Source organism: Pistacia vera, unplaced genomic scaffold (assembly GCF_008641045.1).
Source record: "Pistacia vera cultivar Batoury unplaced genomic scaffold, PisVer_v2 Contig592, whole genome shotgun sequence".
NCBI classification, from domain to species: Eukaryota; Viridiplantae; Streptophyta; class Magnoliopsida; order Sapindales; family Anacardiaceae; genus Pistacia; species Pistacia vera.
This window is the reverse complement of record NW_022196437.1, coordinates 633,906-660,370: the sequence shown is the minus strand read 5'-3', so window position 1 is coordinate 660,370 and position 26,465 is coordinate 633,906. Positions and strand designations below refer to the sequence as shown.

The following is a 26,465-nucleotide window of genomic DNA, read 5'->3' as shown; positions in this document are numbered from 1 at the left end:
AAGGATATGACCTCTGTTTTCCAGCCAGATCTCTGGCCGAAAATGGCCAAACGTGACAGATCTAGTCATCGACAGCCATATCTAATCTGGTCATCGACAGCCATATCTAATATGGCCGTCAACGGCCAGATCGATGGCAGTTAACGGCCACAAATTTATTGACAATCAAATTAGATCTGGCCATTGACGACCAGATCGACGGATCTAGCCAAAAATGGCCATATCGGTGCACAACGACCATTTTGAGCCTTCCGTGCGTTGTTCCGACAGCTGCAACGATAGTTGCCGACGGCAGGTGGGTGGGGGTGGTGACTTGGGTGGACTGCAATTTGTTTTGAATTCAAGGGTAATTTTGTCCAAAAAGTTAATTAATTTAGGTGAAATAGTAAAAGTCATATTCATGTAAATAAATTTAAAAATAAGGTCATTATTGTCCTAAAATTTTATTAATAAAGGATAAAATTATAATAAAAAAAGATAACCCCAATAATCTTAGAATACCTAAGAAAATAGAGGTAATCAGATTACCTACAATATTATCAATAGTAACCACTATTGGTATTTAAAGATTACCGGTATCTTATATTACTTAACAATCAAACATGGTAATCAAATAATATAAGATAACTTAAACCCAGTAATCTCACATAACCCCAAACCAAACACCTATTATCTCTCTAATGAATGCAGCCATGGGATGAGTATGTTACTTTCATATAATCGATATTATGTTGACATATAAACGACAGATAAACAACCATATTAGTTGAAATCACAGTTTTATACACATAATTTGGATTTTGGACCAAACTTTGTCATCGAAGACAGAACAATTTCATAACGAGAAGAAACTTCCCTCTTAAAACGAAAGAACAATCACTTGGTCCTACACCGAAGCTTCCTTATTTACCAATCATACGACTTAAACGAGGGGCAATTGAAATTATTCAACTTGAAACTCTCTATAGGATAACCGTATAATTGGGTAACTAATCATTACATTAGGATAACACAAAATTTTAAAAATAGGCCCAATTCCCCGAAATGTCCACACTAACTAGTGTGATTCTGTTAAAAAAAAAAAAAAAAAATGCAAAAGCTACATGGTACAGTATAAAGATTCCCCAACTCCTCTTTACAGTAAGTTCCCAACCCTGCCTTGCCCTCTTTACTTTTTCTCCTTTGTGTAAAAGAATAATAATGAAAATTAAAATACAAACTTCTCCGAAGGAAGTTAAACACGACTGACCGTAAGCAGAAACCCATGTATACTTAAACCTCCAGACTCCAGAGAATATGAGCCATGATTTCATGTTTCTATTCTACGTCAATGTCGTGCAGCATAATGTTAGAGTAAAATAAGCAGAAATCCTCTTGCCAGCCAAAAAGGTATTATATAGATGTCCATTTTATGCAGCTTCTATAGTTGAAAATACTCCCGCCCCCATTCATACTCTTCTTTCTCCCAAAAATAAATCCAAAACGGAAGGATATATATGATAAAACTAATCCTCATCATCATTTATTGCGGCAAAAGAGAAGGGTTTGAACTTGTAGCCATCCCCATGGTAGAACTTGTTTTGAAATTCCACCCAATGAAGACGCAGTGCATGTAGAAAAGCACTGAGAGTCTCCATCATGAGCAATATGAAGGCAGTGGCAAAGGCAAAAACCACCAGACCTATTAACCGGATAACAAGGTTGTCGTACCTGTAATAATTGTCACTTGCATATCATTACTGATAATAAAAGAACATACTACTGAGTAATACATGTTTAGCACATTCCCACTTCCATTACCAATATTCACGACAAGGATCTAATTTATTAAGTTTAGTGCTTGTTTAAGTTGACTGCATATCTATTTCCCTTTTTCCCAAGTCAAACTTTCTCACACATCAGTAAGTAGGGCCCACTTACACAAGCTTTTGCACAATTACACTAATAAATGCACTCCATAAAAAGATGTCATAGATTTATAAACATAATCACTGTGTGTGCCGGAAAAGAGCATGGTGTTGAAGACTTGGCAAACAGTATTGAAAATTGATCTATCAAGGATCCAGTTTAATATTTTAGCCGTTTAATATTTTAGCCTGCGTTTTCTTGCACCATACAAGTCTTTAACAGAGTTCTATAAATATGTGATAATTTCACGAAAGATAGATAACTTAACACATTTCCACATGCAGTGCAAGGATGTTCAGTTGCCGAAATGAAAGCATAATTATTGCCTAATTCTACGATCAAAGAAATAGATCTATTAATACCCCCTGCTCACTTTGCACTGTATGCAATACAATGTGAATATGTTAACATGAGTAGTAAGTGGCGTCCAATCAAGCTATCACTTTACATTTGTAGTGGGCACAAAGAAATGAAGGAATATAATGCCATGGTTCATACTGCATGCAAACAATGACGAAGGAATATGAAGATATATAAACAGCAAGAAATAAAGAGAAGATGAAATAGCAAAAATTCACAAGGCAGAGAAACAGATGCCACAAGATAAAATATAAAAAACTCACCCCCAGGCAAGAAGGAGGACTTTCTCATAGAAAACAGTAGATAGTTCAGAGTGCGCCAAGCTGCAATATCAGTTGACAGTTATCAGGTAAACACATAATACAACAGACATTTGTTAAATTCAACAAAAATTCATGGCAGTACCTCAAAGCCCACAATCGAAGGTATGATGCCGTGTTTGAGACTGCACCGAGAACAAACTCAATTGAGTGTATCATTTGGTGCACAAATATCTCACTAAAATTGAATTCCTCATGATGTTGTCGTGCAGAATCAGGTTCCACCTCAAGATCCATCTCAGAGGTGCCAAGTATCCCGTAAGCACGACCTTGAAATCTCTAGAAAATATCCCAAGGAAAAAATATCAAGTTCTAAAATTTTCTAGGAAATAAATATCAATGTCAAAAAGCTAAAAGGGGCTAGTCCAAAAGGTTGGAAAAGATGGAGAGGATTGACCAAGAATGGGTCATGCTGTGAGAGAGAAGGCACTGATCATAAAAGTTCCTTCTGTATGGTGCCCCTAATACAGATTTTCTACAGAGCTTGCACAGCAATCATTATTGCCTCTACAAATTATTGGGCATGCATAAGAAGAGTATGGCACCCACAGGGTTCCTTGAAATCACCAGGGATAAATTAAGGGGTTAAGAATATGTTACAGAATGAAATTTGAACATGAGACTTGTATACACACAGCATATAGACATGCATGGTATTACGCACATTTCACACTAGAAAGAGGTACCTTCAATATTTACTTAGATGAACAAGAGAAATTAGATGTGTATGTGTACTCTTCCCTTCGACAAATGGTTAGATGTGTAACAATTTATAAGCTAGGGCTGGGACAAGTATGCTACTTAGAGTATCAAAAATATGGTTTAACAAGAAGGACAAGATCCATCAAATTAGATACAGATAGGATGAAAAAATATATATCACACACTCAGCCGGACAAACTTATGTTTCAGTTTATTCAAAACATGGCAAAACTGTCCATTTTAAAAGAAGTCAGAGAAATTTAAGAGAGCCTAAAAGTACCACCCACAAACATAAGCACTATTTCTGAAAATATAGTCAGAGATGTCAAAATATTAAGAGACGCTTTCTACGAAAAAATTAAATGCAAGACAACTCAACCACCAAATTACCTCCAAATGTTGCTTTCTTAAAATAAAAGGTTTTGGAAAGAGCATCCATGGAACTGCAACTAAAGCCAAAAGCAACAATAGTATCTGCGAAAGTCAAACATCAATTTATTTCAATATTTACTACAGACAAAATAATATAACATTTTAAGCATCTCCACAATAGATAAAAGAGGGAAGATCATGCCTGAAGTGGTCTCTGGCCCCAAAACAATTGATTCTCACCAAGGTCATCAGTGGGACTCAAAAACATGTATATCATTACATGATAAAGGTCTGCCTGAGAACCAGTGCACCACTTGATAACGATAAGAAGCGAAAGATACCCAAAAAGGCTGTTAAGAAAGATCACCTGTGGCACAAACTGATACCTAGACACCAAGATGCAAAAACAACTTCAGTCTCTTCACTCTAAATGCAAAAGGCAATTTAAAGTAGGTGAAGAAGCGGATATAGTCAGAGGTGAAAAGAGTGAGGACACACCTTATGTCCAGTGAGCTTCGAAAGAAGCGTGCATCAAAGTAACTCAATATAATTCCAAGGTTCATCTGGGCCACACCCAACAAGATAGACATCTTCATTTTAAGAGAGTTTAGAAAAGGCAGTTCTGAACGACTTCCACGCCAACTGGGATCAACGCCAAATGGATATGGATCTCGATATTTGAATAAACCAGCTGAGTGCGCATCACTGATAAGAGCAAACATAACATCTCAGGATTTTACTCATTCTGTGTTCAGGTTTAAAAAATGAAAGAAGAAACATTTTGCGTTCTGCCAATTGATTTTTTTTTTAAGGGCGGTAATCATGGGTGCATTAAGGATTTGTTCTTAAGGATATTATAGTAAAAATGTTAAAAATGGGTGTTGGAAAAATAGTGGGGGCTATTTAGAACCACTCTATCCATAAATGTAAAACTTCTATCAAGTTATCAATCAATAAGGGCATCAAATGAAGTAAAAACCAAGCCTGCTCCTTATAGCATCTAAGGATTCTGCTCAAAATTAATCTAAAAGATATAAATAACAATTACCTGCAAGTTTTATCTCGGCATCTGTAAGCAGACCCACCAAATATGTGAAAAGGAACAGAGAAGAATTCATTGTAAATCAGTCCACAGTAAATTGAGAAAAGCGACATCAAAAGGAGTACATAGCGCCCACCAAATAGCATCTCCATAAAGCTTCCAAGTTTCTACATATAAACTTTTCAAAATCAACTTATTGGAACTACATGAAATCTCATGGCAGGGGAATTTAAACATATTACATAAGCACAATGTCAAGTCAGTATAACCATATTAAAAATGCAAAATCTTAAGTCAAAGACAGATTGAAGTCCTTAAGGGTCCAATCAAGCATCTTGCAGTTCGTTCAAATAATCCTCTCTCAGAGATATATAAAATGAAACAAAATAAGCATTGCAACATAGTTACAGAAAAGGAACATCTATAATCAAAACTAAAAGCACAATGATACACTCCAAAGCATTAAAAAATATATAAATAAAAACAGTGAAGAAATAACAGATGAGAATAATTAAACTTAGCCACTGATACATTCAATGACTTGTATTCTGGAAAATAACACAAACATTTTGATAAGTTTATATTCACCGAGGAGGACTATAATTCATAATACTAGACAAGTATAGTTTCTTCTAATACAACAAATCGTTTAAAAAAAAAAAAAAAAAGAGCTTGACGTCAAGTATACCTGAGACTTGAGCCTCCTTTCCTGAGCTAAGAGGACTAATGCTCCCAACAATAAACATATTCCATGACCCCAATCCCCAAACATAACAGCAAAAAGAAAAGGAAATGTAACCACAGTGTATACTGCAGGATTTGCCTCTTGATATCTAGCAACACTGCCAAACAGATTGTTCCGTTAGTACTGTAATCATTTCTATAAATTTTACAAACTAATAAAAATAAATGACAGAGCTCCTGCCAATTAGCTCACTCTGAAAATTGGTATAATTATTATCAATGATTCAATTAACCAATATGCAAAATTACATGCAAGATTGAACATTAAGTATATAATTCAAATTTAACATCAAGCAGCTGGGCCTCATCTTAAACAGAAACTGAACTATGCTAGAGCTTGAATCAATTCTAGTAGGTACGACAGATTAAATACATGATTGGAACAAATAGCCGCCATATGGTGAAAATTGATGACAGTACTAAAGAAAGAAAATGCATCAACCTCTATTGAGTCTCTTGTTCACGATGTAAACCTCTTATACTCATGAAATTAATCTAACAAGAAAGCATCAGATGAAATTGTATCAAAGATAATGATGATGTCATAGAAAAATATCCCTCAAAAATCTCATAACCAAAATCACGATTCACAAGGTGAATGTTGCTTTAATACGGAAGAGACAATTTTGCTTAAAGAAGATGACACACAATGATAGCAGCATGGGAGCTCACCCATAGGCATCAACAATTTCTTGAAATGCATTTGTGAAACGGTTTGTCCTAAAATATGTCGGAGGTGATTCAAAAGCATCCATAGCATGAAATATTATGCCCACTTGAGAACTGCTATCAAACGTTGCACGTTGGAGCACCTCCTGAATCTGTTAAAACATAATAACCCCATAGGCAATAGCTCTTCAGCAGAAGTACAAGACAGTAATATAGTAACTAACAAGTTTAAATCTATTCAACAACGGTAGATGAGGCCTGACAAACTTACCTGGTCTTTCGCAAATATAGGACACCAGCCCTCTCCAACAAGACATTTTTTAGTAACATCAAAATTCAGCATATTCAATGTATCATATACAGCCTTCTCCCTTCTTACCTAGTAAAAGGTGGTCAACAGAAGCAAGAAGATTAAGTTACAGTATCGTGAACATGGCATGGAGTTCAAATAGTTTAAATCTGATATGTTGAAAGCTACAGCAAGGACACTAAAGAAAAAAGGGGAGACAGTGAAACAGCTAAATCTTACCAGATTCATCCATTTTGTAAGATGGAATCCAATGGAAGTAAGGGCTTTATTTCGGTGGCGAATGCCTGCCTCCAGCGTGGCTTCAAGCTCAGAAAGACGTGATAAAACCTGCCCAAAAAAAGCCTTAACTTAGCAAAAATTTGAATAAACATTTACTGTGACTCTTTTTTATATTTTCTAATCAACAAAATTACAGAGTATTGGGAACTCTAATCAATGATTAGGCATATAAACATTTTTTGGTGACAAATGAGGAACACTAAAGTAAGGTAAATCATAGTCTGTATATCTTTCCAAATAGAACTTTTAAGAATTTTAGAATTTTCTGTTTGTTATTCAGAGACATTAAGAGCATCTCATATAACAGTTGTGAAGATTAAACAAGAATACATAATACCATCAAAGACACAAAATAAATATGTGAATGGAATTTTTCTTCCATGCATAAGATGAAATATAACAAACCTCCACAACAAGACACTTACTTCTCTAATTATTTGGCTCTGTTTAGTAATGTCTTCAGGAACAGGATAACAATTTGCCCCAAAAGCTTCACAAATTTTCAAAATCTTCGTTCTTGCCTGCTCCCCAGAGAAAAATACTACGAATATGGTCTTCTCAACCTGCAAGGTGAACAATAGAAGTCAATATCAGATAACATATACTAGTTCTAAAAAAGGCAACAAATAAACCCTCTGAGCAAAAATGGCAATACCAGCAAATTAAAAGAAGCAAACATTGAATATTCTAGATGATAACATTAACAGAGACAGTAATGAGAAAGAAAAAAACCATTTCAGCTGTTAGAGGATCCACAATCTCTTCATCAGCTGGTGCCTGATTGAAAAGCATATTGCCCCTAGTAGCACGAAATAACATTCTCTCAAATCTTAGAATTTTCGACTTGCAAATAATCCCACTGATAAATCTTAGACCAGACTGATTTGATGGCCCCGAATTTATCTCCTGTAAAATGAACAATCTAAATAAAAAACCCACGGGATGTTATGTTTTTTCTCAAGAAAAACAATTCAAAGTTCACTAAACATATACCCGTTCAAGTAATGAAGCTTTGTCAGCATAACCATTGTTTGAGTACACACTCTCACTTAACTCCAGTTCCTCAGTAACTGCATGACCATTACTTGATACAAGAAAGCCACCAGCCTGGAAATGCCCAATAAAATATAGGAGGGTAAGGGCATAGAAAAAAGGCATTAGTTATTAGTAGTTTGGAGCGAAATTTCAAGATTTAAATTCCTTTCACAATTAATTACCATTCAGTGAGAAGCATTTTCAACTCCAGGTTTAAAGAAGGATATATCAGGACCAGGAAGATGAATCCCACTCACAAACAAGTAAACCACCAATTCTAGATCACCTAGGTATTTGATGACTTGTAAATAATTTCTCGATATCAAATAAATGCAAAAACCATAGATACTAAGCAATTGTCCAATATGCATCCATTAGAACACAAAACGAATTATAAACTTCCACCCTTCCTGTGCCGTACTGGTTTCGTGAAGACAAGAATAGTAAAAATTATGCCCTCCAACAAAGAACATTTCTTATAATTGAATGAATTGGACTTAACCATTGAAAATACTTGCTAAAGGAACACTGGAACATCTTTACCCATCCAACATAAAAGAAAATATTCAAAAATTGCTTGTCAGTCAAACTTGAACGGGAAAGGGAACATATATATTTGGTAGGAAACCCTTAATCACTTTGTTTTCTGGCAGAGTAGTATGCTAGAAGCAACAGATAGTCCACCAGCAAGTAGATTATTGGTACTGCAACTAATATCCTCCATCACAGATTGTGTCACTTATAAATGCTTAATTGCATATGCAGCAATAAACATGGGGTTAGGAGTACCGTGGGCCAAGCAAAGCTCAGAGGGAACTAAACACACACAAAGACAATACCAAATTTAACCACCAAGGTAAAAGTCAACAGATTTATTCACACTACACCAATGTTACCCCCAAAAGAAAGCCAAAATGAGTACCTTTTGCAAGACCATTTTGAACTCAAGGAGCTCATTATATGTTTGTCGAAGTTTCTCACTGTTAGAGTTCATTTCAATTAGCTCATGTTCATGCTCAGCAAGTTGCAGCTGAAATTAGGAAAAATACAACAAATAATACATTGTCAGATTTCAGAAGCAAGTAGTCTTTACATTTAGTATATACTGTGTTCCAACATTAAATAAATTGAAAATCTAGGATAAAGACAAGAAAAACCCAGCCAATGGATAAAAAAAAAACTCATTAGTTGAACAAAAAGGGTAATTTAAATATCGACCTCTAATTCCTCCAACTCAACATCAGGTCCTGAAACAGGATGGACAGAAGATAGAAGACCAGCTTTATTGATTTGTTCCTTGACAAATCGCAGTTTTCTTGACATCTCTCCGCATCGCTTTACCTGTAAAAAGACTCCAAAACATTCAAATAACAATAATACATGGTAATGCAAAATTGCATTTACCCATGTTGTAAACTTAAAAATATAAAATTAGAAATGAAAATTTTATACTTCATATTCTATCCTATATCTTTTGGTAATTACTGACAAAGGAGAGCATAAAAGATCAAAATTTTATATGCTGCTTTAAAAGTCCATATATCATTAATTTAGCATCAATAAAAGGAAAAAAAAAAAAAAAAAAAAAAAACAGGAAGACATGATAAGATTAAAATACTGGAAATATAAAAAGCTGCAAATGCAATGATAGATGGATATGCATAAACAAATAGCAAGTAGCATCTAAGTTTCTAGAATACAAGACAGAGTAGCATAACTAAAATAAAATTTAAAGTCAAACTTTATATCGCAAAATGAGAAAAGAATGATGCTACAAACACAAACTTTGTTATCCAAGCTCATGTAGCACAAAATTAATGAAAGAGTTTCCAAAGTCACCTCAACAATGAAGATAGATGATGAGGCAATCATGCATTTATGCTGCATTAGTTTGTTTAGATTACAACATATGTACAGCATTACTCTGGAGAAAAAAAATGAAAATCTAAAGTGTTCATATCACAGTAATAGCTCTGATATATGTAAGCTATATACCTGATTAACAAATGTTCGCTGGAAAGGGCTTTTATCAGCATTTAACTGTCAAGGGAAACAAAATCACCTTTAGATATTATGGCTGTTAACTACGACAGTAAGCACGTATTCAGTTTAACATTTTAACTTAAAATTCCATAAATTAAGTATTTAATACGTACATAGTTGAGTTTAACATAACTGTCATCATGAACCAAAACAAACCTCAAATCCATATCCTTTCTTTACCTCCATTTTCTCAGCAAACAAACAGGGGTAAAAAAATACAATTTTACCTCCAAGTAATTCAATACAAACTAGTGCGATCTGAGCTAAAACTGATAAGAACAACATGATAAAGACAATTAAACAATAAACAACCAAAAAAATAAGAGCTCCACTAAGTTTGGCATAACAATTCATATAGCCAACCATCACTGTACAAACCTTTAAATCCTAATTTTCCTTTTGTTTTCTAATTTCTCAGCAACCAAACACGGAAAAAAAAAAAAAAAAAAAGGAGAATTAAATAAAGAAAAAAGAGTAAATCGGATCTGAGACGACACACTTACGTCACGAAACTGCACGAGACCGAGTTCGCCGAGATACGAGACGGCTCGATGAGCGGACTCGACGGGAATGATGAGCTGTACAAAGGTCATCTTCTCCGACCGCATCAGATCCATTGGCGGCAAGTTTTCTATGAACCGCTCCATTGCTCCAATTTCCGAAGACCAAAATAGGAAATGAAATGGTTGACCGGTAAAAGTATAAAACAGTTGTTATTGTATGGATCTAAGTGAGGGAGTTTCAGATCTGAATCAGAAACCAATTGGTCTTTGAGACTGAGTGCGTTTGGTGTGTTAGTATTTTTTTGGTTTTGGTTTTGCCATTCGCAACCGTCACTTGAATCGGCAATTTCGGCATCATTTTTAATGGGAGTTAGAAAAGTGGAGTTACCTGGAGGACATTGTTGTCTTTTCATTTTTTATCTAAGGATCCATTCCAACGGTAAACTAGGGTCATAGTCCACTCCACGTTAAAATTAATGAGGGATTATTAATTCTTCTGGAGGGTAAATAATGGTCAAAGTCCTTTAGATGGTATAAAGAGACCCAGCATTAGCTGTTTGGTCTTACAAAATAGATCAGAAATAAATGACTTTTCTTAATTACTCATTAATTAATCAATTCTTTCTAATTTCGGATAATTAGTTGAAGTTAATACAAAATTGAATATTTTTTTTCTTTTGCAAATTGTATAATAGAAACTATTAGTTGTTATCATTGGGCTAGTTTTAATTTTGCCTTCTCTTGAATTTTACCCTTTTAATTATTAGTTCAATTCATTATCATTCTCCTTCCTAAATTTGTTTATTTTGATGAATGAAATCCATGGTTTAAATATAATATATTATTAGTACAAGTCAACTCAGTAAAATAAATTAGTACATTGTTTGAAGTACAATTTTGTTTGCCGTGTCTTCAGTCAACATTTGGACAAATGCCATTGGTACTACAATTTTATTGAAACAGGGAATTGGTTTACGTTACGTGTGGTGTACCTTTTTTTAACCTTTTAGGGCGGTTTGGATAAAGGGTAAATAAGGTAGCGGGTAATATTCGTTTATTTTATAATATTTTTATATTTTATTTGTAAGTAATAAAAAGTTGTTACTGTTGATAATATAGAGGATAATTTTATTATCTTGCTAGAGGCTGTTATTAAAACATTACTAGGTAATATGATTTTTCTTTCCATTTTATCCTTAATTAAAAACCATTTTGGATATAATTGTCCTCAAATGTCTACTAAATAACAATTACCCAGCCCCTCTACATTTGAGAAATTAGCTAAAACATTCCAACCATAAAAAAGTTTAAAAGTTAACAAAATACCCCCAGCCACCCAAAACCACCGCTGGTCGTGACTCACCACCGTCGACCGTCAGTATAATAGTGCATGACCGACGGGATCTGGCCGGTCATGCATCGATAAGGCCTTTTCCGACCGTGGATCATGGCCGAAAATGGCCAGATCTCGCGTTTCTATGGTCGCTTCACGGCCAAGTTCACAACCACAAATCTGGCCATGAAAAGGCCAAACCTTTGGCTGTGAAACAACCATAGGTTTGGCCATGAAAAGGCTAGATCTTTGGCTGTGACATTTCATGGCCAAAGATCTAGCTTTTTCACTGCGAAATCTGTGGCTGTTTCACAACCACATCTTTGGCTGTGAAATGGCCATAGATCTGGCCATGAAAAGGCCATGGATTTGTGATCCATGCCCATTTTCGGCTTTGCCAGCGCACGGTCGGCCATATACAGCCAATTGTGCACCATTCTGTCGACTGCCGGCAGCGGCTAGCGATGGTGGCTGGCTGCCGTCAGTGGCTTGGGGTGGGTGGGGGTGATTTTGCTATAAATTAAAATTTTATATGGCTGGGGTGTTTTAGTAAAATTTCAAATGTAGAAGGTTAAAAGAAATTATTTAACAAATAATAATAAAAAATACTATTATATTAATATTTAAAAAGAAGGGCAATTTAATAATCTATATAATATATCCATCCATTTATCCTCCCAACCAAATATATTATTCACAAATTTATTCGAACCAACCAAACACATTTTCTAACATTCTTAGTAATCTTTAAGATAATCTTTATTTCTGTTAATATAATATACCCCTATAATAAAATATTATATGATTGGGGCCGTTTGGATAGGGGGTAAATAAAATAACAGGGGTAATCTTAGTTTATTTTGCAAAATTCCTGTGTTTGGCTTGCAAGTAATAAAATATTACAGTAATCTTTTATTGCAAATATTGTTTACTGTTGGTAATGTAAGAGGTAATCTTATTACCTTATTTGGGGGTGTTATTAAAACATTATCGAGGTAATCTGATTTTTCTACCCAGTTTGCCCTTAATTAAAAATCATTTCAGACACAATTGCCCTCAAATGTCTACCAAATAACAGTTACTCAACCCCTCTATATTTGAGAAATTAGCTAAAACAGCCCAGCCACAAAAAAAATTTAAAAGTTAACAAAATACCCCCAGCCACCCAAGACCACCACCGGCCATGACTCACCACCACCAGCCACCGCTTCAGTCGCCGTAATGGTTCACAACCAGCGGGATCTGACTGGTTATGCGCCGATAAGGCCTTCTCAGACCATGGATCTCTGGAAACGGCTTTGGTCGTCAAATGATCTGTGGCAGTTTCACGGCCACATCATTGGCCGTGAAATGGCCATAGATTTGGTTGTTTTCGACTTTACCGGCGCACAGTTAGCCATATACAGCCAATCGTGTGTCATTCCGTCGACTGTCGGTGGCGGTCGACGGTGGTAGTTGGCTATGGGTAATGTCTTGGGGTGGGTGAAGGTAATTTTGCTATAAACTAAAGTTTTGTATAGTTGGGGTGTTTTAGCAAAATTTCAAATATGGGGGGTTAAAAGAAATCATTCAAAAAATAATATTATATTAATATTTAAAAAAGATGGCAATTTAGTAATTTATATAACATACCCACCAATTTATCCTCCCAACTAAACATATTATTCACTAATTTATTCGAATCAACCAAACATATTTTCTAAACATTCTCAATAATCTTCAAGGTGATCTTTCTTTCCGTTAATATAATATACTTCTATAATAAAATATTATATAATCCAAACACCCCCTCTAAGATAATGGGAATGTGGTTTAATAATTAATCAAATCATCTAAAGATGAATAAATAAAAGAATAAAACTAAAGCTAATTTTTTTTTTTCTGGGTTAGATTACGCGCACTCAACTAATCTTTTGAGGCCTTAAAATTGATGATCGAGTAAATCCTCTCAGTACCACCCCTATTAAGGTTTGTGGGGACTTGGACTTAGAAACTCATATCGGACCCCTTTACTCTTTTACCATTGGACCACCCAATCGTGGTCTACTAGAGCTAATTGTCATTAAAGCAATTAATGAAAACTTAAGCTAATTTTTGAAGCATGATAATTAATTTTAAGTATGATTAACTAAAGAATATTATTGCACGTCCGTATAAAAAATAAAAAAAAACATGAATGTGGGATATTTTATTTATACCACCAAAGTCTTCTCAGCTTTGTGGAAAGATATTTATTTTTCTCATTTATCAAAAGAGATGTGATAAAGAGAATCTTGCACGTTACAACTAGTATAAAGATAGTGCAAACATATCCTAAATTCATATTGCTATTCTCAAAATTCTAATTATTTTCATAAGCAACATAGTGTATATTTCACAACTCCCTTTGTCACAAACCTAAACATATTTGGTCAAAATAACTAAGTTTTCATGTGATGGTGCCATTTCTTCAAGCTGCATTAAACCATAATCTTACATATAAAAAAAATAAAATAAATCTAATGTTGAATATTTATAATTTGGCCTTGAATGTAGAACTGGTATTACAACGATAAGTTTAATCTCAAGAGGTTGGTTCGACAGTAAAAAAGATTTGCTTCATTCATTGAGTTTATAGGTTCAAACTTTGGGGTCACCTATCATATTGTGATTTACCTGATTCTTGTAAGGTGTTTAATAGATTTCGGAGATTAGTTGAGGTGCGTATAAACTGGTCCAGACATCTCGATTACCCCAAAAAAAAAAAAAAGAATGGAAGGAAAGGAAACATATATACTCTCTACATTTCGTCAAATCTCCAAATGCCGTTAAATCAAAGAATTGTAAGACCAACTTCTTACTTCTCTCATAAACACCACTACTTAGCCAATTAAAGTAGCATATTCATGTTGCTTAGGTTACTCTTTTGATGATCATTTGTTATAGAGTCTTTAAATTCTAATAAATACAAATCTGAATATTACTTTTACATGTAAATTAAAATTATGAAAAAAAAAATTGTTATATTTTGTAAAAAAGGTAATTAGAACCTCCGCTTAGCTTAAGATTGCTTTAACTTCTCCCTTAATTACTTTTAATCCAACTTAATGAATAATAAACTTTTTTGTTATAAGTTTTTAAGTTTTTTTTTTTTTTTTTTTTAAATTTAAATTATTTTTACTTTTAGAAAACGATTTGTGATATATTTAAAATGTTAAGAATTCCTTTTTCTTAATAAGTTTTTTTTATTATTAAGATATATTATAAATAATTTTTTGAAATATGAATATAAAAAATTAAAATTTAGCCGGCAAAGCGTTCACGCCAGAGGCGCGTCCATCAACACTACCCACTCCATTGGACAGATTACCAGCCGATTAACGTAATGGAGCGGTTAGAGCGGCTGAAAGCTATGGTGGTCTGAACATCATCGGTAGCTAATGCTCAACAAACACCTTGCTGCCACTTTCAAAGTTTTTTTTTTTTATTATTTATTTAAAAAATTGTTAATTGGAAATTAAACTTAAGTTAACTTCAGGGTGTTTTTGATAACTAAGCCTTTCAGAAACGGCTTTTGAATTCTAAAAGCTACAAACATCTATTTTTTAAATTATTTTATATAACAGATTATTTCATAATTGATTTGTTGTATAATAATTTTGTAAGGCACTATTTGAAATAACATATCGCTTCAAGTGCACTAGCGGCTTGAGGAACCAGCGCAGTTTGACTGGACCAAAGTCTTTCAACAATCCTCGCGCAGATACCTACTGCGACAGCTCCTTTCATTTGCTCCTCGCTAGCTAACCGCTAAAGCGCCTACCACGACTACTACTAGACACCATGCTACGGGCGCTGTGACAGAAGGATAAGGAGTGGCCCTAGAAACTACAGACTGCAAGGGTTAACCCTATCCGTAGGTCAAGCTTAACCTCTGTCTTTTATCACCTCTCATACTTCACTTCCAGAAAGGAAGAATCAAGGGCATAAGGCATACTTAATTGAACACAGAGAGAAACTCGATCCAAGGCAGAAAAGCTGCAACTGACTCGGCTGGATCAATTGCTGGCAGGGAACTCCCAAGATAAACTCTCTATGGGGGATAAGGCACCCACACTGGCTGTCTCGCTAGCTTTACCGATAACCTTCTTTTAAACGTTTTGAAAAGGCTTTAAGCTAACTTGTCTTCAAACCTCTTTGCTGTTGATGGAACTTGAGAGGCTTACCACTTTCATTAGACCGGCTGTAGCAGACTGGATTTGCCTTTTATCTTTGACCTGCTAGCTTACTGGTTGTCAGGGTTACTCGGGTTAGTTTGATGGTGTGGAAACTTGACTGGCTTGACCGACTGGCTGACAGTAAAGCACCTGATTCACTCGTTACGCTAACCAATGTCCCTGAAGTGAAGCCAGGGGATCGGTCTACCAACTATAGGCCTAGCCTACGTCGGGGAGGGTGAATTCGAATGTACCAAAAATATGACAGCAGCGTACCGAAAATGCAAATGCGACAATCTCTTCTCATCGAAGGGTTCAATCCCATCTACTAGTGGGTTCGTAGAATCTCTTGCACAAAGATAGTTTTGGCCAAAGGTGGGAAGATCGAGACCTTAGGGTGGCCAAGTTCGTCTTCGCCTATCGGCTCACCAAGACTGAGTTCATCTTCTCCCGCTTATCTACTCAAGCAGAAAGGGCCTTTTAAACGAATTGTTTTCCGATAGGCGATAGGTTATCCAAGCGGGCAAACAGGTCAGAGAGGGGAGCTCCCATCTAGTCTAGACCCCACACCACTGACTTAACTTCCTAGCTGCAAATAGACAGAAAGAACACGTTCTGATAAAGTCTGATAGAAGCTAGGTTCGATATACTTGTTCTCAATAAAAAGAAAGAAGTCGTAGAGCTGACACTGGCACTACGCTTTCCTAGCTACGCTTACAGAGCTGCATCTCGTAGAGCTTAACACCAAAAATGAAGGCGTAGATTCTGGGTGTTAAATCCTATAGCCGAGCATTCAGGCGTTGCAGTTGGGACAGTTGCGGTAGGGTGCTTATCAAATGATACAGAGGTCTCTTCGATTACCATACTACCCATGTGAAAAGGAAACCACGATCATTTTGTTCTATTTTCACCGGTATGACTTCGAGCATTTGATTGATGACTCATTCCTCTACGATTGGGTCCGACTTTATGACTTAAGTGGTTCACAATACCTTTCTTCATATTCCCTTAAATTGAAGAGTAATAAGAAGTGAAAAGGACAGAAACACTTCCCAACCAGAAAGCAAAGTTCCCACTGATGGTATACTTAGTGTAAGCGAGCTCTAAGATCACATCTTTGGAATAAAATCCAGTTAGAAAAGGAAATCCAATTAGAGATAAGCTGCCCATGAGCATCATGGCATAGGTAAAAGGGAAGGGGGAGGCAAGCCCCCCCATCTTCCGCATATCTTGCTCATCCGACATGGCATGAATCACCGAACCTGCACTCAGGAATAGTAATGCTTTGAAAAACGCGTGATTCATTAAGTGAAAGACGCTAACCGAATAGTTAGAGATGCCGCAAGCAAAGATCATATAGCCTAATTGACTGCAAGTTGAATAAGCTATGACCCTCTTTAGATCGTTCTGTAATATTCCAGTGGTTGCCGCAAGGAATGACGTCGTAGCTCCTGCAGAAGTAATAACAATCAAAGTCGTAGGTGGGTATTCAAATAAAGGGGAGCAACTTGCTATCATGAAAACGCCAGCTGTTACCATAGTAGCTGCATGAATCGAAGCGGATACTGGAGTGGGACCCTCCATAGCATCGGGTGACCAAGTATGCGATCCTATCTGTGCAGATTTCCCAACAGCACCAATAAGAAGTAAAATACAAATAAGAGTTATGGCATTCAATCTCATATTGCAAGAAATCCAAGAATTTCTAGGGGCACTAGCACGAGCAAAAATGTTTGAAAAGTAATCAATTATTTCATAATTGATTTAGATTAAAAAAATAAAATATGTATTTGTTTATTTATTGGGATCATTGTTATGAAAATTAATCTGAATCAAATAAGAATTTTTTGTTTGAAATTGAAAAGAGGGGTACTTGTTTTGTATTATCCTATTCTATTCCACTCAAAACATTTTTCCAACTCTATTCAACTAAAAACAATTACCTTTCACTATTTTCAATCTGAAAATTAATCCACCCAAGGCCACCACTGTCGGTTGTTGGCCATGATCCTTATCGACAGCCGTGGTCAAAATAACGCACAACCGACCGAAACTAACTGGTTGTGCACTGATCTGACTATTTTTTACTAGATATGGATGAAAACAGCCAAAACTATAGCCGTTGACGACCATATTTTGGCTAGATTCAGCTGTTAACAACTAGATAGATCTAGTTGTTGATGATGACCAAATTCTAGCCGTAGATCTAGATCCGTGGTAGATCTAGCCGCAAACGGCCATAACGGTGCACAACCAGCCAAATCTAGCTGATTGTGCGTCGTTTTAGCTACTGTTGACTGTCGTTCGGTGGTAGTGGCTGATGGTCAGCTGTCCTCTTGGATGGTTGTGGTGCTTTGGTTAATTTTTAAACTTTTATTGAGGGGATGTTTAGCTAAATTAATAAATATAGGAGGTTAAAAAAAATCTAAATATTTTGATAAAATATTTTAAAAAATATACAAAACAACTATTCAACATTTTATTTAACTATGATATGATTTTCACATATTATATCAAACACATTTTCAAAGTCTTATCCTACTAAATTTAATCTAATTTAAGTTAAATCACTTTTTCATAATAACATTTTTCAAATAGTCCATCAAACTAACTCTAAATTATTTTATCAATGTATTTTTAAATTATATACTATGAAATAAATGATTATAGTTACAGCATAAAATTCATTATATATTATAATATAAGTAAGTATAGCCACGGAAAGTTGGAAACCAAATTCACCCTGTATCCGTACAACATCACTTCTTGAGATGACAACAAACAGAACAGACGTCTGTAGGTTTACCAAATCACCCCTAATTGAACGCAGTGATAACTTTAAAGTTTCCAGTCGAAACTTGAAAGGAATTAAAGAAAAGCCCATCACCTTGCATCCCTAATAACTACCAGTATCCGTACAACATCAAAGAAGCAAGATTCAGATCAGTTGATTTCTTGCAGTCTTTCTCATTCGGTAAGTCTTTGTTCCTCACGTAAATCTATCTTTTTTTGTGTTTGATAATTCCGTCTGATTTAGCTGTTCATTTGATATTTTATATACTCGTAAACGAAACAGAAAACCACGGAGAACAAGTTAGGTTTTCGTTTTCCTCACAGTAATTGCGTATTTGTGTTTATACTTATTATTATTAATTTTTTTTTTTTTAACGTGCTTTTGTGCTTGGTTAGATTTCTTGGTTGTTTCAGAGCCTTGGCAAATACTATTTTTTCTTGTAATTTTCAATAAGTAGATTATGTTTCCAAAATAAAACAAAGAATTGGATTTTTTTTTTAATTAGTTGGTAGGTTATATCATTCTGAAATTTAATGAGTTGATTAGGAGTTTAAGTTAAAGAGCAAGAATCTGCAGAGATAGTATTGATAGAATACATTGATGATTTATTATCATGCTACAAAAATTAGTGTAAAACCTCTGTTAGATTGTGCTTGACTGGTTAGAACTTTGCATTGGCCTAATCCCTGTGATTGCCCGTTCACTTTTTCTTCTATATTGCATTTTGTTTAAGAGGTTAATTAAATGTGAAAAGAAAATATAGTTGAATGTTAAAGAGTCCCCTTGTTTGATGTACAACCTCTTTTTCATGCTTAGTAAATGGAAGTGTTTGATACTGATGATCTTTGTAAATCCAATTTTGTGTTTTCTCTTCTGCTTCTTTTGAAAAGGAATAGTGATTCTCTATTCTCAGGTTCATTTGATTAGGAATACACATTGATTGGCAGCATGCGGAAGTCAGATGATGAGAAGATTTTAAGCTACAATGATGTTGTACTTAGGCAATCAGACCTGGGCATTCTAAGTGGTCCTCACTTTCTGAATGATCGAATCATCGAGTTTTATTTCAGTTATCTTTCTTCTTGCCATTCACAGGACATTCTACTGGTTCCACCTTCAATTGCTTTTTGGTTGATGAACTGTCCAGATGCTACAAGTCTCAAGGATTTCATAGAGCCCCTTAAATTGCATGAGAAGAAACTTGTGATTTTTCCGGTTAACGACAATGATGATGTGAGCATTGCTGAAGGTGGAAGTCACTGGAGCTTACTAGCATACGAGAGAAATGCTAATGTGTTTGTGCATCATGATAGCAATCATGGGATGAATAAAATGCGAGGGAAGCAACTTTTTAAGGCTGTTGTTGGATTCATTGGCGATTCCACTTCAGTATCTACTGCCAAGTATCTGGAATGCAGTGATTCGCCGCAGCAAACAAATGGTTTTGACTGTGGTGTATATGTTACTGCCATTGCAAGAGTTTTATGTTGCTGGTATGACAGTAGCGAACACAAAGATAAAGATGATATGTGGTTTTCTTCTGTGAAGGAGCGGATCACTCCATCTGCTGTTGCTGAGACTCGAAAAGAGATTCTACAGTTGATTAAAGACCTTATGGCAAGGAAATAAGGCTTGTCTGCTATAAATGAAGGCAAATTAATAATAAACACCCACAATACTCGTCGAACTCTTGAATTGGGACTTGAAAGGATCATACAGATGTTAACATTCATCAGCAATTGGTTGTTTCCTTCGCAAATTCAGTAGCCTGGTGAAGTCAATATTTTTGTTGAGGCCCATGGTANCGTAACGGCAACATTTTTTATTATAAAGTTTTTATTAGTTTTAATTGCACTATTTCATTATTTGCATTTAGTCTATTTAGTTTCATTAATCCATTGCCAATTTCATTTCCGCTACTTAAAATACATTAGGTTGTTAGTCTTGCTCCCTGTGGATTCGATCCTGCTTACCGCTAACAACGGTATTTAGGTTTAATTTTTAGACTGTGACGATCGGTCTAACAACTACACTTGCGTCTTTCTTTTGGGACAGAAGCTCCACCATCAAGCAATCCTTGCAAAAAAGCGGGTTCATGTTTTGAAAAAATCAAAGGCCAAAGATGTTTACGTGGCAGTTAAAGGGGATATGCGACAATATGAAACTAAACTTATAAATTAATCTTAATCTCGTTCACTAATAGAGCTGGGCAAGGGACCGGTCCCTTGCGGGCCCAAGCCTGGGCCCGTTTGGGACTGGTCCCAAATGGGACCAGTCACTCATGGGCCTAGGACCGGTCCCAGGCCCATGAGAAAAACCAGGACCCGGACCAGGCCTTAGGCCTGGTCAGGACTGGTCCCATGGGCCCAGGACCGGTCCTAGGACCGGTCCCATGGGCCTTAGACAATTTCATTTTCCCCCCTCAATTTTTTTATATTTTGGGGGCAAAACGAAATTTTATAGGGGGTTTTTAGTATTTTTTAGGGGTAAAATTTATAAATTTTTTAGACCTGTAAGATTTTTTTTTTAATAAATTTTGTAAAATTTTATTTTAGCCCTCGTAATTTATATCTATTCAAAATTAACAAGGGGTTTTATGTAATTTGGCAGGGGACTACATTGAAAAAATACAAATTTTTTTGGGCCCGGGCCTGGGACCGGAGGAGGGCCCGGGCCCTCCTCCTTAGGCCTGGTCCCGTTTTGGGACCAGGCCTCCTAGGTCCGGTCCTCTCAAGGACCGATCCTAGGACCGGGTTTTAGAGCTGAGCTTTTGGGCCCGGTCCCAAATGCCCAGCTCTATTCGCTAATGATGTAAGATGTGACATATTATTTTTCGTCTTTAAAAATTTTAAATTAAAAATATTTTTTACTTTATTTTTATAAATCCAAGAGAGAGAGAGAGAATGAGGGTGCTATAGCTATAGTTAGTGGTGGTTGAATCACGGAGATAACAATAAAGGATAGGTCATAGCAAACAAAGTAAATTGCATGTGGTGGCGCCAGTCACGGAGGAGCCAGAAAATGTTTTCTGGGGGCCAAAATATTGTTCAATGAATAAAGGGGTCAGACAAATGAAAAAATTGAGTAAACGACATATTCCCACCCAAGGTTTAGCTAAATCGTAAGTTAATACTACTGGTTTCATTTATTCCAAATATCTACCCTTAAATTAACACAGTTAGTAACGGTTGGGTTTGGATGGATGCTATTACCAAACTGCCCTTTACCCCATTTCAAACCACCACAGCACCACCCGAGCTAGCCAAACCACCACCACAACCCATTCCAAACCAACCCATCCCAAACCACTACCATAGCCATCCAAACTATACCCATTCCAAATCCCACAGCCGGCCAAACCACCACCACCACATCCCATTCCAAACCACCCCATCCCAAAACCACCATAGCGTCCAAACCACCACCACAGTCAGCCAAATCACCCCATTCCAAACCCAATAGCAACCACCAAAAATCACCATTTCAATAAGAAAAACAAAAAAGCATAAAACAAAAAACAAAAGCAAAAGCAAAAAAAAAAAAAAAAAAAAAAAAAACAAAAAAAAGAAAATAGAAACCCTAGGGAGAGGGGGCTTAAATCGGTGTTGAAAGGTGAGAAATCGGGGACGGAAAACATGGGGTTATTGGAGAGGGCTCTTTGATGAGTTAAATGGTGGGCTCGATTAAGATTTTTGGTGATGAGGCTGCCGGAAAGTGGTTGGCGGAGTGCGACAGTTGAGGTGAAGGGTGACGGCGAAAAGGGGAGTCAAGGTGGTCGGGGGGGTAGTGGGTTGGGATGGTGAGGCGCCAGGGAGGAGGAGGTGTAGAGGGAAAAAGAAGAAGATGGGAGGAGGAGGCGTACTGGGGAAAGAAATGGGAAGGGATGAGGAAAAAAAAAAAAAAAAAAAAAAAGAGAAAGACCAATCTGCCCCTTTACTGTTAAAATAAAGGAAATGGTGTTAATTTAAGGGTGGGTGTTAGGAATAAATTAAACCAAGCGTATTAGCTTGGGATTTCGCTCAACCTTGGGTGGGAATATGTTGTTTAGTCGAAAAAATTTCATATATATATGGGGCAAGTGATCCGTAAAGGTAAAAATTTAGTCAGATGTATTGTAACATCAAGGTGGAGTCCACAAGGTGGAAAAAAAGAGTCCATTATTGCAGGATCATGTGGTTAATTTCAGACTGCAACTCAAACATCACTGCATATTTACATGAGGAATCCAGGTCAGGATTTCAGAAAAATCAAGACAATATATAAAAATCTCAGTCTTCTGGCCGACAGTGTGTCCTTTGGAGCATTATCTGTAGGCTGGTGGGGTCCCGGCCACACCATCTATCCTCTTAGTAAGAAATTAATGAAACTCTTATTTGAAATTATCAGAGCATCAAAACGTATTATTCTCAGATAAAAATGTTTCTACTTACCCTCCAAACTCTTATTTGATAAAAAATGTATTTTCTTATGTTATTAATCATCATAATGTGATCCATATTAGAAATAAAACCTCTTCACATAAATTAAGGTGATCCATAAATGTTATTATTTTATTATCATTATTGATTTTTTTTATTAATATAAAATCAAGATTTTTGCTCGCACTATATTATTAATAAATCGCAATTTATTAGTGAGAAAGAAATTTTGATGAACTCCTTTCGTGTTCCTTTATTTAATCAAAAATAGTAAAATATTGTATCTCGACTCCAAACTTCAGCATTAATTCTTCCACAAAAACTAAACAGCTTTCTTGTTTGCTTTTGCTTTGCTTTGCTTTCATACTCATCTATTGTTTTCTTCTTTTGATTAATGCATGAGACTTCTGGAGGGACATCAAGCGCTTCTTCGCAGCAAAGAATAGCTAGTTCAAGCGTCCCCACAGAACTGTTTGTGGGAGAGATGAAGACAAAAGGAGAATATTTGAAATGGTGTTAAGTGATGAAGCAAATAACTGCTCGTGAGGTGTATAATGACAAAGCGTTGAACAGCAAATTCATGACAAAGATTTGGGTTTGTGTCTCTGACGATTTTGATGTTCTGAGAATATCAAATACAATTCTCAGTTAATTAATGAATCATCTGAAATGCCGGGTCAACCAAAACAAAAAAAAAAAAAAAAAAAAAGGTTGAAGGTGATAACGTGCTGGTTCGATTAAAAAATGCAATCAAAGGAAAAGGGTATTAGTGGTGTTAGATGATGTTTGGAACGAGAACTGTAACTTGTGGGAAACCTTGAAATCTCCATTCCGTGATCATGCAATGGGAAGTAAAATAATTGTGACTACACGAAATTTATGAATTAAAGCAATTACCTCATGTCAATTGTTTGGAATTGTTTAAGAGCATTGCATTTGGAGATAGAGATCTAAAAAGGTGGCCTATTGTGCAATTTTGCTTATATATTCAATGAGAAGGAACTTGGCCGTTTGTGGATGGCAGACGGTATTATTCAACAATCAATTGAGCAACTGGAAGTTGCAGGTTAGCACTTTCATGATTTATATTCAAGGTCACTATTTAAACATTCAAGGAATAATAACTTTAAATATATATATACTGTATGAACTCGTCCATGATCTAGCTCAATCAATTTTCGGAGAAATCAGTTTTAGATTGGAGGGAGCAAATACCAAACTACCAAAATATTTTGAAAGGACTTGTTATTTTTCTTATATTTCTGATCAATTTCATAAAAAAATGATGAATTTGAGGCCTTACAAAAGTTTAAACGAGAATTATCAAATGTATAAAAATTAGCATCCGTAGTTAGACTAGATCCAGAATTTCATAACAATTTTATGCAATTTCAATGTTCCGAGCTACGTTGAACATTCATCTTGGTATTTTATTGACCAGGATTCATTCCATTTCAAATTATCCTGCCATTTGCCATATTGTGATATAAATTAATATCCAAATTTAATTATTATGGAAAAAATTTCATGCTAATTAAATTAAACACACCAATCTTATTGCTTAATTAATATCTGAAACGCTTGAAAACACAAAGCGATTTAACATGTCCAGAAGATAAGTTTCAAGTCCCAGCAGCTGATACAGAAATTCAGGTACAGCTTCCTTTTTGTGGCCCATTATTTCCAAGGAAAATACTTGTTAATACATTCTTGCATTCCAAAGATGCCTTCAGCAGCTTCAGACCCTAACAAAAATATAGAATAAATCCCATCTCAGCTCAACTTTGCTCAAGAGTAATATTATTTATAAATACCATATATACATTCAATAATCAATTGCAGAAAAATTAGTTGTGTTTGACATACCTCTTCAACGCCAAAATCAACAACCTTCTCTTCAAGTGAACGCACATCCTTAACATGAAACCTGTTTAGCATGGTGATGCTAGAAATAGTAGACATTGGCTTCAATTCCAAGTTGTCCATTACCATATATGTCACCACCGCTTTAACGAACCCTCTTTCAGCCGCGACGGTGGTGCTTTTGCCCGCTGGATTACTACTAGTGTTTACATAAGGAACCTCAGTGGCCATTTTCCTCTCGCACTGCGGACAAACCACGTTTGGAGTTTCAGCCACATACGAATCGTGGTATGGACACCTGTAAACATTTCGAGCTTTCAATTCATGATCAGACAACAAAAGGGGCATATCAGTAGAATAGACTGGAGATTTGGGATTGAGAAGAGAGCTCTTGTTTTGGTTTGGCTGAATATATGTTTCGTTGAGATGTTCAATACTCTCATAAAGATTACCTAAACAACCCACCATGTTTTTCTTTTCTAAGAGCCTGACAATAGTTCCAGCAGGCAAAGAAAGTAGGTAGAAGAGAAAATCTGCAAACTCTTTGCCTGCTTCAGCAAATAGGACTATTTTAGCTTCTTTGTCAACAAGAAGCTTCAACTTTACTTTGGTATCTGCCATGGTTAATTCTGGAGTGTTTAAAACAAGGTAATGGTTTACACACATTGTAAAGCTAAATTTATAGGGAAGTAAAGTTGATCAGGATTCACTAAACAGGAACAGTAATCGTGAGCAGTTAATTTGTAATGAAGATCTTATTATGCCTGGTTTCAAAGTTGTAGAATAATCCCTCCACCTTTTGGAACAGAAATCTTACAATTTGGTCCATCAACTGTGCTATCCAGTTCAATAAATAATTGATCATAGAAATGTGAAAACCTCATAAGCAATTAATATACCAGTCAAGGACAATAATCTTTATCTTTTTTTAAAGGAATGAGATGTAAATAGCTCTTAAAGAATAAAGAAAATCAAAGCATTCCCGAAAAAGAATATGATTCAAGCACCCAATAAAATAAAGTAAAGTTGGGTTCTTTGCCTTCAATCTTTGAGATAAGTATTCATCTACACTCTATTACTAAGTTGAAGAAATAAAGTAAACTTACTAAGTCTCAAAGCTGTTTCTATCATCTAGGAAATACTAAATTTTAATAGCAAAGGAGTCATAAGGATGAAGAAAGCAAAATGGGTAAGGAAAAAGAGAAAAAATAAAACTACATATTAATGATTAACCAGTACTTTAGACTTCACAATCCTACAACTAAAAATTGATGATCTTGAAATATTGTCCGTTCTTTATCTCAAAATGCTGAAGAATAAAAGTAAATATTGTCTGCTCAAGCAAGGTCTTTATTTATCCAAAGTAATTTTTGTATTTTTAAGTGAAGATAATGTAGTGTTTTATTATTGTTCTCAGTCATCCTTTATTTATTATTGTTGACATAGTATAAAGAAACTTATGGATATTCAAAAAAATTAGCCCATGCTATAATTATAAAATAAGTGGAGCTATTGACACCCCACTGGTGGACTAAAGAAACCATATATCTTAAAATACTTAAAGTAACAAACAT

The 26,465-nt window shown here is 35.6% G+C and overlaps 3 protein-coding genes across 4 annotated transcripts; 1 reads left to right on the top strand and 2 right to left on the bottom strand.

Annotated features, from left to right (window-relative positions):
• Window positions 1–916: 916 nt before the first annotated feature.
• Window positions 917–10,496, bottom strand: LOC116110035 (V-type proton ATPase subunit a1-like). Its single transcript, XM_031396280.1, has 18 exons — window positions 10,288–10,496; window positions 9,737–9,781; window positions 8,960–9,082; window positions 8,664–8,771; window positions 7,700–7,813; window positions 7,439–7,612; window positions 7,132–7,269; window positions 6,647–6,754; window positions 6,389–6,496; window positions 6,121–6,269; window positions 5,393–5,546; window positions 4,711–4,871; window positions 4,161–4,367; window positions 3,865–4,048; window positions 3,681–3,764; window positions 2,674–2,867; window positions 2,532–2,591; window positions 917–1,710 (listed from the first exon to the last, which is right to left on the bottom strand). Exons 1-18 carry the CDS (start codon window positions 10,429–10,431, stop codon window positions 1,506–1,508), a joined length of 2,460 nt encoding a protein of 819 aa, XP_031252140.1. The 5' UTR covers window positions 10,432–10,496; the 3' UTR covers window positions 917–1,505.
• Window positions 10,497–18,766: 8,270 nt separating this feature from the next.
• Window positions 18,767–20,239, top strand: LOC116110034 (NEDD8-specific protease 1-like). 2 transcript variants are annotated; one of them, XM_031396279.1, is made up of 2 exons: window positions 18,767–18,790; window positions 19,524–20,239. In XM_031396279.1, the coding sequence occupies exon 2, from the start codon at window positions 19,559–19,561 to the stop codon at window positions 20,237–20,239; it is 681 nt and encodes a 226-aa protein (XP_031252139.1). In that variant the 5' UTR covers window positions 18,767–18,790; window positions 19,524–19,558. The 2 variants fall into 2 exon arrangements, with proteins under 2 accessions (XP_031252139.1, XP_031252138.1); XM_031396278.1 differs by having other exon boundaries at window positions 19,501–20,239.
• A 4,323-nt stretch (window positions 20,240–24,562) lies between these two features.
• LOC116109989 lies at window positions 24,563–25,699 on the bottom strand. Its single transcript, XM_031396235.1, has 2 exons — window positions 24,895–25,699; window positions 24,563–24,773 (listed from the first exon to the last, which is right to left on the bottom strand). The coding sequence occupies exons 1-2, from the start codon at window positions 25,555–25,557 to the stop codon at window positions 24,678–24,680; spliced, it is 759 nt and encodes a 252-aa protein (XP_031252095.1). The 5' UTR covers window positions 25,558–25,699; the 3' UTR covers window positions 24,563–24,677.
• Window positions 25,700–26,465: the final 766 nt, after the last annotated feature.

What these genes read in the sequence shown, in the direction of transcription:
- LOC116110035 (XM_031396280.1), bottom strand. Translation starts at nt 10,431, where the DNA reads ATGGAGCGGTTCATAGAAAACTTGCCGCCAATGGATCTGATGCGGTCG. An exon ending in GTCTCGTGCAGTTTCGTGAC is followed by an intron (nt 9,782 to 10,287) that starts GTAAGTGTGTCG and finishes TTCCCTTGACAG; the next exon opens with TTAAATGCTGATAAAAGCCC. An exon ending in TAAGAAAGCAACATTTGGAG is followed by an intron (nt 2,868 to 3,680) that starts GTAATTTGGTGG and finishes GATATTTTCTAG; the next exon opens with AGATTTCAAGGTCGTGCTTA.
- LOC116110034 (XM_031396279.1), top strand. Translation starts at nt 19,559, where the DNA reads ATGCGGAAGTCAGATGATGAGAAGATTTTAAGCTACAATGATGTTGTA.
- LOC116109989 (XM_031396235.1), bottom strand. Translation starts at nt 25,557, where the DNA reads ATGTGTGTAAACCATTACCTTGTTTTAAACACTCCAGAATTAACCATG. An exon ending in TTGATTTTGGCGTTGAAGAG is followed by an intron (nt 24,774 to 24,894) that starts GTATGTCAAACA and finishes TATTTTTGTTAG; the next exon opens with GGTCTGAAGCTGCTGAAGGC.